General features: G+C 52.0%; 1 protein-coding gene across 1 annotated transcript in view; it reads right to left on the reverse strand.

Moving 5' to 3' along the window:
- Positions 1 to 5,736: 5,736 nt before the first annotated feature.
- The window catches only part of LOC146295052 (zinc finger protein ZFPM2-like), a 12,326-nt gene continuing 6,018 nt past the window's right edge, over positions 5,737 to 12,044 (reverse strand). The window contains exons 3-7 of the mRNA XM_084695942.1: positions 8,737 to 8,982; positions 8,405 to 8,626; positions 7,958 to 8,228; positions 5,980 to 7,792; positions 5,737 to 5,883 (exon numbers count right to left, since the gene is read on the reverse strand). Coding sequence (XP_084552068.1) covers positions 5,737 to 5,883; positions 5,980 to 7,792; positions 7,958 to 8,228; positions 8,405 to 8,626; positions 8,737 to 8,982 — 2,699 coding nt within the window. The remainder of the gene's footprint in view (positions 5,884 to 5,979; positions 7,793 to 7,957; positions 8,229 to 8,404; positions 8,627 to 8,736; positions 8,983 to 12,044) is intronic.

Below are 12,044 nucleotides of genomic sequence, written 5' to 3' on the forward strand. Positions count from 1 at the left end.
ACAGGTTTAGCTGTGACTGTCTGCAGACAGATCATAGCAGGTTATTAGTAGACAGGTCAGATCGTCGGCCCTATCAGACCTCGGTTTCATCCTCACGACTACAGAACATCCCATCTTGAGCTCTACGACATCGCTATGTCTGTGTGTCACTTCCTGGGTTCTACAACAAGCTGGTGGGAGAATGATATGTTCGTTTGACAGAAACCTTTGTCCAAAACAATGTATGGGGGGATTTGAACCTGCAACCCTTTGATCTGATGTGCTATACCTGTCCCCAGAATCAATGTATAAAGCATGAGCATGTCTGTTGATTACCCATGAGCCTTTGTGGATTGCTCATGGACACCAGCTCGGGTCCAGCTTTGTCAAACTGAAGGCATTATGGTAGAGGGCAAGATGAGCTAAATGTATCCTCTAAGAGGATTAATGTCAACACAGTTGGTTGCCATTGTGTAGAATTTCACTAGATTAAAAAGATTTGTAATAATTAAGTCAATGCTAAGTAAAATAAAAAATAAAGTAAAAAGATTATTCACATATTTTGTTTGTTGTAAGGAGAGAAAGTTAGCTAGCTTTGAGTTCATTTAGGGTTCGGTTGCTGTAGTGATGAGTTACCGCTGGTCCAATGAAATTTGAACTTCCTTGTTGTGATTAAGCTGTTGTCTCAGTCTTAAAGATGTTCAAGCTAGCTGACTTCCTGGGTCGAGGAAGTAAGAGGTGGAAGTTTAATCATCTGGGCCCTGATGAGTACACAGCTACAAAGCTCTGCCTTCAGCATGCTCAATAATTCAATCTGTTCCCTGTGAGAGCCCTGAGGAAAGTGGTTGTGTGTGTGTGTGTGTCCGTGTTTGTGTGAGTAGCTTGTGTGTGTGTGCCTCTGAGGAAAGCAGATCTCTGTTATTTGAGGATCACTTTTCATTACTGATCTCTGAGCTAATTAAGTGACAGTTAGAGGAGGGGGGGGGGGGTGGAACTGTCCTCTCTCCACACACCAGCCTACCTACCCTCCTGGACACCCCAGAGGTGCCTCACTCAAACAGGTAACAACAACAACCATCTTCAGATTAAACATTTAACATATCTTCATCAAAATACATTTGCCATATGTGTATGAGAAACATATGAACACCTCTAGGCACTAGGAGTGTGGGGAAAATTGTTGGGCTGCCTGAAAACAAAACATGCAACTTTGGGTTCCTCTATTTAGACTTTTCTGGACCCCCACCCATGCTTGGCCCCTGCAGGCACCCCAACCGCAGCCTCCCTTCCGACGCCACTGCTAGGCCTAGATTGTCTCTGTCCTGTGAACCCGCTTCACAGTTGGGAGTAAGAACACTTTATTTGCGCGAACGACAGACGACTTAAGGGGTGAAGTCCTGCCGAGGCATATTTAATCACCGGCTAAGCAGATCCACATACGGTGACGCAAAGACGGTGAACACGCCGACTGCCGCTCGGTTACGCAAAATAGTCTTAGCTGGATATCCAGGCCACTGCTGAGACACGCGCCTTTAAAATATTCAGTATGGACCCGAGAGGGGTGGACGCACATAGAAGGTGGACGCTGACCCGGTGAAGAGTTCTCTGTTCCGACAACAAACTGATAAGAAGTGTGTCACGCAAAAGCTTATGAGCCTTCTTAGTATTGATTAAAGAGGAACCAAATAAATGAATAAAAAAACCTTATATTGGCTACCTGGTTTCAGACCTTGAGTCTAACTGCAAGTGATGTGGTAGCTATAAATGCTATCCAATTGCTTCATTCTTTTCCTCCACATATCAGCACGTCTCACTGCCGAACGACAAAGCACGCAAACTGTCATGGGACGCTTCTAACATCCTCACGGTATCGGTCGCCTAGCTGCACTCTGCACAGAAACAAGCTCGTTAGCAGTCCTGTCCCGGAGCCTGTTGAGTTCACAACACGACCACATTCCCCTAGAACGGTGATTACACTGTGAGTCATTGTAGACTAATTCCTACCAGTGTGTAGCAACAGACTTACTTTCAATCCAAACTGTCCGGTTTGAACGTGCCCCAGATGAAGATGCCTCTCGGTTAACGACCACCGGTTCCGTCCCTGCGAAGTCGAGAGAGACATTAAGCTGGTCCGACAGCGGTTGCATATCCTTGAGGGGTTGTCAAGTTCGAGGATTTTTTTTATTTTATTTTTTTACTGTTTGTCCTTTGGTATAAACAGGAGAAACTACCATTGCTTTCATCCGTAGCGGGGGTGCCGCGGAACGAACCAAACCGCGACGGTACAAAACGCACCGGCCGAACTTCCCTCCGCCGCTCAAGCGCGATTGAGCTGAGCTAATATTTTGAATGAACCTCCGCTTCACGGGAGAGGTTTGCCGTGCTGCCTCGCGTGCTGAATCTTTTAGAGGCGGCGCGTCGCCTATCGGATAACACACAGGAGAGTAGGGTTCGTTTAATGCGGTTTGTTCGCCACTGACCCGCCAGTCCGTCTCGAGCCTCTACACCGTGTGAAAGCGCAGGAGGACTTTAATGAAGACTTGGATGGCCCGTATATAATCGATTCTTCATCGTTTCCTCCTCTTCCTCCCCTCCACATGCTGTTGTAATCTGAATAAGGCCTAGTTCATAATTCATAGGGTCCTATGGAACAGAGCTGGACAGGTCTAGTAGACTGAGGGAGGGTGTGAGAGAGTTAGAGAAGGGGGTGGGGGGGGCAGGGTGAATTAGAAACTGGAGATAGATGAAGGGGGGGGGGGCAGATGAAAGGGGGGTGGGGGGTGACAGGATATGGTGGAGGGCTGTTGAGAGATGAAGGAGGGAAGGGGCGGACAGAGAGGGGTGAGAGGAGGGTGGGGTGGTGAGGCAGAGTTTTTTAAGAAGCTGCTGATGGATGTGTCGCCAGCCACGGAGGGGGAGAGAGCAGGGGGAGAAAGGGGGGGGAGCGTGAAAATATCAAGAAAACAGAGGAGCGCGAAGAGGCGGCGAAAGGAAGAGGCAGAGGCGATGATGAGGTGATGGATGAACAGTGAATCCAAGCTGAGACAGAGACCTTCAGCCAATCCCCCCTCCCCCCCCCCCCCCGTCACTCCCGTCTCCCCCAGGAGACCCTCTCATCCTCAGAATCATCAGACAGGCTGCCCGGTATGACATGAAGATCCATCATGGAGGTAGTAGAGGATTCCCTTTGAGGGATCAGGTCCTGATCCGTACTGACACACCTGTCTGCAGGCTGCAGACTGAGGGCCTGCAGATTGTAGGCCGAAGGGGTTTTCAGACCCAGAGAGACTGTGAAGATACCTGTTTGACCCAGGTGTCGTAGTAGAGTGTGTGAGTGTATGTGTGTCTGTATCTGTGTTTGTGGGGGAGAGGGCCGATGACTCTGCTTTGGTTCTTTCTAGTCTTCAAAGATCCTGGTTTCATCATGTGACTGCTGTGTTAGTAGTGTCCTAACCTCCTCCAATCATCCTCTCCTGTCCTATCCTCCCTTCCTCCCCTCTCTTCCTCTCCTCATCTACTCCCCTCCTCCCCTGCTTATATTCTTCTTTCCTCTTCCTCTCTTCCTTTCTTCCTCTCTTCCCCTCCTATTCTCCTTTCCTTTCCTCCCCTCCTCCCTTTCTCCTATCCCCTTCTCTCTTCCCCTCCTCTGCCCCTCCTCCCTATCAGGATGTATTGTCATCTTGGCCTGCTTGTCTGGATTGTATTTCCATGTTCTGCTTGTTCATCACATTCAGACACGGGTGCTTGTCTCTGGGGAGAGAGTGGGAGGAGAGGGGAAGAACAGAGGGATGGAGAGAGAGAGAGAGAGAGAGAGAGAGAGAGAGAGAGAGAGAGAGAGAGATTGTGAAGCATAGGGGCAGATGAGGGGAAGAGAAAGGCGTGATCTTCCTCTCCGTCTGTCAGCTGTGATTGATTATAATTTGGTCCCACTCCAGCTCACCGGGACTTTTAGCTACTTCACTTTGGATCTACATATTGCAGACTCATCATCCCAGTTCTTCCTGTAAGGGTGGGGGTGAGGGTGGGGGGTGGTGGTGTGGTGTGGGGGGGGGTTGTCGTCAGGGCCCCTCTGTGAAGCTTCAAGCATATCCTGATCACTGGCAGCCACGACAGGCCTCTTGCTCCACACACTATCCAGGACAATATCCAGATGCTGATGCAGTGAGAATTTACCCCAACTTTAGCCTCCTCCTCCCATCCCCATCCTCCTCCCTCGCCACCTCCCTCTCCTCCTCCTTCTTCATGTCTCATGGCCATGGAGTTTTGAGAAGCCTCTGAAAACCATTCTGTGAGAGCTCAGATGCAGTATGTCTCCCACCCTCTAAGTGGGGCCAGACACAATTCAACAAATGGTTCTGCACAGTGATGACTGCTACTATAGTTCTATGAAGACACGTAGCTTCAAATCCTCCTGGACACGGTTGACATTCTACATGAGATAAGGGTCAAATCAATTGGACATAATACATTATGGAAAAGGGCTGTATAGCCTCAAACCAATGTCCGTGATAGTGTATAATATGATAGCAATGATTTACTGGGTCTCAGCTGGATCAAACAGCACCATGGCTGTGGATATACACCGTTCCTTGACTCTGACCTCTGTCATACTGTTAGAATGACGCACTTCTGATCCTTGATCTTCTACTGTGCACTATTTGCATGTGGCTTTGGATAAAAGCTTCTGTTAAGTGAATAAAATGATAAATAATATAGCGTAAACCCGTGTGAGGTCAACTGCACTGCCTCCAGTGTCCTGTAGAGGCGCTGGAGAGTCAAAGGAATGAGGCAGACCATCCCTCAGTTCTTCCTGAGATTTTAATCTTCATTTTCAGTGACAATTTACCGATGATATCAAACAAAATGTTATCTTTTTTTTGTTGTTGTTATGGAATTTCATTCCGTACACGAACATGCATAGCAACACTGAACAATGTCTTTGGACATTGGAATGCCCACCTCCCATCCTAACAATTCTTCCAAAAGGGATAATATTTCCTTGTCTCTCTGGAGAGGAGATACTGAGAAGAACCACCAATAAAACAAACAGCTGCATTCAAGTCAACCCTGAAACTTACATAAAACACAAACTACATTTCACACCTTAGGTACAAGACAAAGCTCTACATCAAAATATGAGTGCAATAAAAATATTCCAATCATACCAAAATGGTTAGTCATATTTAGCCAGGAGGTGGGAGAAACACCTTAAATCTTTATTTGTTGTTTAAACAAGTGCTTAGGTGGCTTTATCCCAACCCAAAAGTATATAGTTAAACAAGTCTTCATAGTAAACATTATAAATATGCATTCCAAAGTTAAAAGATAACTGTTGGCCTTATATCAAGTGGCTCAGGTAAGTGTTCTTCATGGGTAACTTCATTTCGCACACAGATATCGAATAAATATTAAAAACACTGCGAAGACAGACGTTTGAAAGGAAACACACGTGAGACACAACAAAACCGAAGGAGTCTGGAGGATGTTTGCATGTAGTCGTCTGGCTCAGACTGACTCGCTTGATTGTCCTTTAGCAGTTCTGAGGGGTTCTGAGGATCGCAGAGATGAGGGCGGAGGAGAGAGGGAGGCAGGAGGAGGAGGCCAGGCGACTGTCCCATTGCATCCTTGTGGCGACCTGGGACGAGGGGGGAGAAGGAGGGAAGGGGGGCGAGGTGGAAGGTAAGCAGGCAGAGGGAGGAGGAGAGGGGGGAGGAGGGGGGAGGAGGGGGGGGGGTAACGCGCGGAGAGGAGCCCAGCTTACTTGACGTGCTGCGTGTGCGCGTGGGAGGAGCAGTAGAACTTCTTGTGAGTGATGAAGTTGGACAGGTTGTTGAACTGGATGTCGCACGGACGGCAGTACTTGACGCCGCCTCCGGCCACGCCTCTCCTCACACACAGCACGGACTGGGAGGGGGAGGAGGGGGAGGAGGGGGCTGCACTGCCTGACCCCTGACTCCTGGAGAGGTCAGAGTTCACACCTGCGTCACCCTCCGTTCCTACAGTCACCGAGCCGTCCGACCGGCGGACATTTTGGCTCTGAGGCGAGTCCGTGCGGCGGCCATGCTGTGTCAGCGAGCCCGGCGTTTCCTGGCAGGCGTCCTCGGGTACGGGCTGGTCCTCCTGACCCTCGCAGGCCTCCGTAGGGCTCTGCCTCACCGCCTCCTCCTCCCTCTGCCTCACCACCGTCGCAGAGCTCTGGGTGCAGGGGGGCAAGATGTAGAAGGCTGGGGGGGGTGTCGCCGGGGTTGTTGTCAAGGGGGGCTCCCCTTCGGAGCGGGGCTTCTTAGATGGGGGAGGACTGCAATTCTGCTGTACAGGGGTGTGTCTACTCTTCAAGGTCAGACGTCCTGTTCCACCATGGTTCTCGGCTTCCTCCGACCCCGACCCTGGACCCGACCCGGGGGGCTCAGAAGCGGGTCCGGCCCTCCCTCTCGTGCCCTGGGCGGGGCAGGAGCTGTGTTTGTGCTGGAGGTAATCTTCCACCCTGTCGAAGTTCACCTGACATGGAACACACTCGTGGTAGTCCCTCCCCTGGTGCATTCTGGGTGTCTGGGCAGACGGCACTTTCCCCGCGCCCGGCCGCCACGCCTGCTTCCTGCTCAGGTCCATGGGCGTATCTGTGGGGGGCGTGGCCAGCTCTGATTGGACCAGGCTGTTGCATCTGGACGAGAGGGCGGACCTAGGCGTGGGGAGGCTGGCCTCTGGGTGTTTAGGCTCCACCCCTAGAAACAAGCCGTATCTAGGGTGGGGGAACTGGTTGCCATGGGTACCAAAGACATCCCCCGCCCCCTGGTGCATTCCGGCACCTCCGATTGGCCCAATCCCCATGAAGCGTGGGTGGGTCAAAGGCAATCGGAGCTCCTGATTGGCCAGGTGGGACGCATCGTAGTTCTTCCTGCGTCGGCGTGTGCGGACGGTGCGCTGGGCGGCAGAGGCAGCCATCTTGTTTCCGTGGTTGCGTCGGGCAGGGGGGTCGTGGCGCGTGGCGCAGTAGTAGCGCTTGTGGACCAGGAAGTTTTCCGTCCGGCTGAAGGTGATCTTACATGCCTGGCAGGTGGTCTTACCCGGGAGGTCGCCCTCCCCCTCCGCACCCACCGTCTCTCCCTGGACGCAGGGCTTCTCATCCAGATCTGGGGGAGTCCGGGGGGGCGTGGTCTTCCCTTCCCACTTCCTGTCAGTACTCAAGAGGTCCAGCCCGGCCACAGCCAGGCCAGGGGGGGTCAGGAGGGAGCTGGTGGGGTCCGACGGGGCACGTCCCACACCCAGGCTGGCCATGCCGGCCCTGGACCCAGCCTCGGGGCTCCCTGGGGCGGGCAGCTTGTCCAGGAGGGCTGGGCGGTCTTGGGGCCTGGACTGGGTCCATCGACCCTGGCAGTAGTGCTTCTTGTGGACCAGATAGTTCTCCAGGCTGGAGAAGGAGATGCTACACTGGAAACACGTTGTTCCTTTGGAGAGGAGGGGGCCATGGCTGTAGAGTAGGGAGGGGTAGTTGTTGTTGCCCCCTGGCCCGCCTCCTGCCCCCTGCCTCAACCTGTGATGCACCAGCTCCGACATCTTGGCCAGTATCTCCGAAGCCTGCGGCCCGGTTGGTGATGTCATATCCTGCAGAAAGGGGAAATGAGGGAGGAAGTGGGGGAGTGCGAAAGCTGGGCGGAGGGAAGGGTGTATGGGGGAGGAGGCGGGGCGAGGGCTGGAGGGCTCTGATTTGATCTGGGGGTGTGGCCGGCTGGACCTGGGGCCTGGGGGGGTGGAGGCGGGGCCTGGGCAGCTGGACCTGGGAGAGGGGGTCGGGGTGGAGGTGCGGCTGGGGGGCCTGGAGGCGGGGGAGGGGGTGGAGTCTGGTCTCTCCTGCTTCAGGAGAGCGTGCACCTGCTGGAGTTTCTCTGGCTTGCCGGGAGGTCTGGCTTCAACGCGACGGAAACCCTCTTTCTCCATCCCTCCCTCCGTCTCTCCTTCCTTCCCTCCCCCCGTCTCACACTTGCTAGCCTGCTGGGGGCTCCCTGCCCCTGCGCTGTGTCTGTCTGGGGGGTGGGTGCGCGTCCCGGGACGGTGTGTGTGCGTTCGCGCGTGCGTGTCCAGGTCGCTTGCAGTCTGGAAGCTCAGGTGACAGAGGGGACACAGGTGACCAGACGAGGACAGGTGAGACAGGATGTGATGCTGCAGGGAGGCGGGCCTGTCCGCTACGTGTTCACACACCGTGCACCTCAGGCCCCGCCCACCTGACCCTGCAGGCCCCTCCCTCTTTACACCTGGGGGAAGAGAGGACACATTAGGTTTTTTTCTATTTGTAAACTATTTATTTTTCTATTATTTCTTCATCAGGCTGTATCTGATTTTGTAACTGAATGTGTGCAATACATCCATTGTTTACTACCTCTTGCCTAATAATAAACAAAACACTTCCTGAAGAGGAGGCAACCCTCACCGTCGTGTATGTTCAGCAGCATCTCTACCGCCTGCTGGCCCCGCCCCACCCCAAGGCCTTGTGGGTAGGGGAGGGTCATGTGATGCGGGAGCGTGCTGAAGGGTTCTGGGGTCTGGTTCTGGTCCGGGTTCTGGCGTCCACTGCAGTAGAACAGGAGGTGGGCTTGGTGGTTCCGCTCGCTGCGGAACCAGATACCACACGCTTTGCAGGGAAAGATGTCCTCTGGACACACAGAGACACACACATTAACACACAAGTTAATACTGGCTCAACCTAAACATCAGAGTGACAAAAACACCCCCACACACACAAATCATCAGGCAATATCTTACTATTGACAATGGCGTGGGGTAGCATGGCTGCCATGGTAGCCTGTTGTGGGAGGAGCTGCATGGACTCCAGCAGTCTGGCGGCTGGATACAACCCCTCCGAGGCATATGATTGGTGGACGGGCCACATAGCCTCCGATGGAGAGCTGTGTTTGGCCGGTTGGTGCCAAGGGTTCAAATCCATAGCGTAGGGTTTTAGTTCCTCCCCCGGAGGGATCTCCCTGGTGGTGATGATCCATATCTGACCATCTGAGGAGAGGAGCAGAGGAGAGAGGAGAGGAGAAGAGAGGAGAGGAGGTTATGGTTTTTAATTGCTGAAGCTGCTAAGTTGTAATGCCACTCCTTGAACACTAGATGGAGCACTCTCCATTGAGTCAGCTTCACAGAAAGCTCAGGGATGAATATGGGTCCACTTGGAATGTCACTGTGTAACGAAAACGTTATCTCTATTTCTCCTAGAAAACCCCAAGAGTACTAGTCATAGACAGTATGCATACATAGTGGTGGTATACGCCATAAAAGACATATCTGATCAATTACACATACACATGTATTTAAATAAGACTCAATTACTCCTGACAACACTGCCCTGTCCTTCACACCACTAATCCTCTTCGTGTAGAGAAAGGGTTCATGTAATTAACACACCGACGCACACACACACACACACACACACACACGTGCACACATACACATACACAAAGTACAAACACACATACACGCAGACACACACATACATACACCCACACATACACACACCCGCGCTCGCATACACTCACACACATGCACGCACACACATGAGATGAGGTTGACATGGGCTTAAACACATTGGAACAATGACCAATCAGAAGCTTCGTTAGAGCGTTGCTGGGAGGAGATTACCTCAGTCCAGCTAACAATGGCCAATCAGAGGCATCGTTAGAGCGTTAATGGGAAGCGATTACCTCAGTCCAGCTGCTCATGAGGGAACACTCAGAAACTTACAGTTCCTCTCACCATAATTAGGGGTAGATGCTACACACACACAAACACACGCATACACACACAGTGGTAACACACACAGAGGTAACACGCAGAGTTAACAGGTGTGTGTCATCATTAGTGTGTGTGCGGTATGTTTGAGCGTATGTCTGTGCAGAGTGTGTGCATTGTGGGAGTGAGGTGTGTTTGTGTGTGGGGTGTGTGTGTGGGTGTCTCCTCCTCTCCTCTCCCCTCCCCTCTTCTTATCTCCTTCTCTCTTCTCTCCTCCTCTCTTCCCTTCTCCTCTCCTCTCCTCCCACATGCGTGCACACACACATGCACAGTTCATTATGTCTGCTCACAGCTCTGCAGAAGTTTCTTATCAGAAGCGACACACGCGTATGTGTACAGTATTCCACTCCAATCAGCATGTGTTTGGAGGAGTGTGTGTGTGTGTGTGTGTGTGTGGGCTTCAAGGTGCCTGGCAGAGATTAAGACACAAGGAGATGGAGAGAAAGAGAAAGAGGGAGAGTCTGGCAGGGGTCCAAGGTTTTTTTGTCTTGTTGTTGTAATTAGGGAAGCTTCTGTCAGATAACTGAGAAGCCCTGGGCTACGAATATGGTAAGTATGTAACACACACGCGCACACACACACACACACACAGCGAGTGTCTCTCTGTGTTTTAGTAAATGCAAATTTCCAGGAGCTGTTTGAGGAAAAACTTGAAAAGAAAAACAGACAAACATCTTTCTTTGTAAACTCGTCTTGACGTGAGACTGAAGTTCTCCTGTCGGAATGAAAGCCAGAAAACACATACACACACACACACACACACACAGGGATGTCGGTTGACAGGAAGCGCCTCATCTCCATACTCTGACAGGAGCCTCAGTAATTAAGCTCACCATAAATGCTACACACACACACGCACACACACACAAAGACAGGTGGGAGATGCTAATGAAGGTGTATTTCTGACAGACTGTAAGATCTGTCTGTCATTGGAGGAAGCTCATTATAGACACCTTCACGGAGGAGACGTGAAGAGAAGAGACGAAAGAAAGGGAGAGCAGACGAGGAGAAGGAGAGAAGGAGGAAGACGAGGAGGAGGTGAAGAGAAAGAAGAGGCAAAAGGAAGAGGAGGAGATGGAGAGGAAGGAAAGTGGAGGAGTTTACCTTTACTATAGACAACACAGTTGGTCTTCTCTTCCTCCGTGGTCAGTGATGCAGCATCCTGTAGCCACCGCGGCCCCCCGCTGATCACCGCGGAGACAGCCGGCAAGGAGCTCTATGGGAGAGAGGGAGGAGGAAGGTGTAGAGAGAGAGGGATGGAGGTAGGGGGGAGAGAGGAAGGAGGAAGGTGTAGAGAGAGAGGGGAACGGAGGTAGGGGGAGAGAGGGAGGAGGAAGATGTAGAGAGAGAGGGATGGAGGTAGGGGGGAGAGAGGGAGGAGGAAGGTGTAGAGAAAGAGGGGCACAGAGGTAGGGGGAGAGAGCGGAAGGCAGAGAGGAGGTAGGGGGAGAGAGAGGGAGGGGATGTAGATGGAGAGAGAGAGGAAAAAAGGTGGGGGGTGGGGCAGGGAAAGAGAGGAATTGAGAGTGTGAGAGGGAGAACTCAAACAAGCCTTCGGCCATAGTGAGTCTGTCTGCTAATTAAAAATCAATACTCCAACAAAAAAACTAAAAGACACTCTTAGATACACACACACACTCACACTTTTTCCCAGACTGTGTCGATTAACGGGCCATGACCTTTCGCCCCCAACATGATTAGGATCAGTCAAGGTCACCTAACCCAGGGGGGAGGGGCCAGAAACAGCTGCTGCACTACAATAGGCAGGCCAGTCTGCAGGGGGCCTTGTGACTGGCTGATCACCGCCAGCTGACGAATATGTTTGCATCTGATTAGTATTTAATTTGCATCTCAGCTAATCTCTCCCCTTTTTTACTCCCCTTTCTTCTCCTTCCTTCTTCTCTACTCTCCTTCTCTCTGTCTCTCTCTCTCTGTCTCTCTCTGTGTCTCTCTCTCTGCCTCTCTCTCTCTCTGTCTCTCTCTGTGTCTCTCTCTCTCTCTGTCTCTCTCTGTGTCTCTCTCTCTCTCTGTCTCTCTCTGTGTCTCTCTCTCTCTCTGTCTATCTCTTCCTCTGTTTGGGAGGTGACACACTAAGTGGGAGTGTGGAATGGAGACTGAGTAGGATGATGGTGAGAGAGGGGAGGGAGGGGAGAGGGAGGAGGGGATGGAAGGGAGGGAGGAAGGGGGAGGAGGGCAGGCAGGGAGAGAGAGAGAGACCACTTATCTCTTCCCAGCAGGAAGAGCTTTCCATCCTCACCGTGACATCACTCTCTCTCCCC

The sequence above is a fragment of the Hypomesus nipponensis genome, chromosome 4 (genome assembly GCF_054491055.1).
Source record: "Hypomesus nipponensis isolate SF chromosome 4, ASM5449105v1, whole genome shotgun sequence".
Taxonomy (NCBI): domain Eukaryota; kingdom Metazoa; phylum Chordata; class Actinopteri; order Osmeriformes; family Osmeridae; genus Hypomesus; species Hypomesus nipponensis.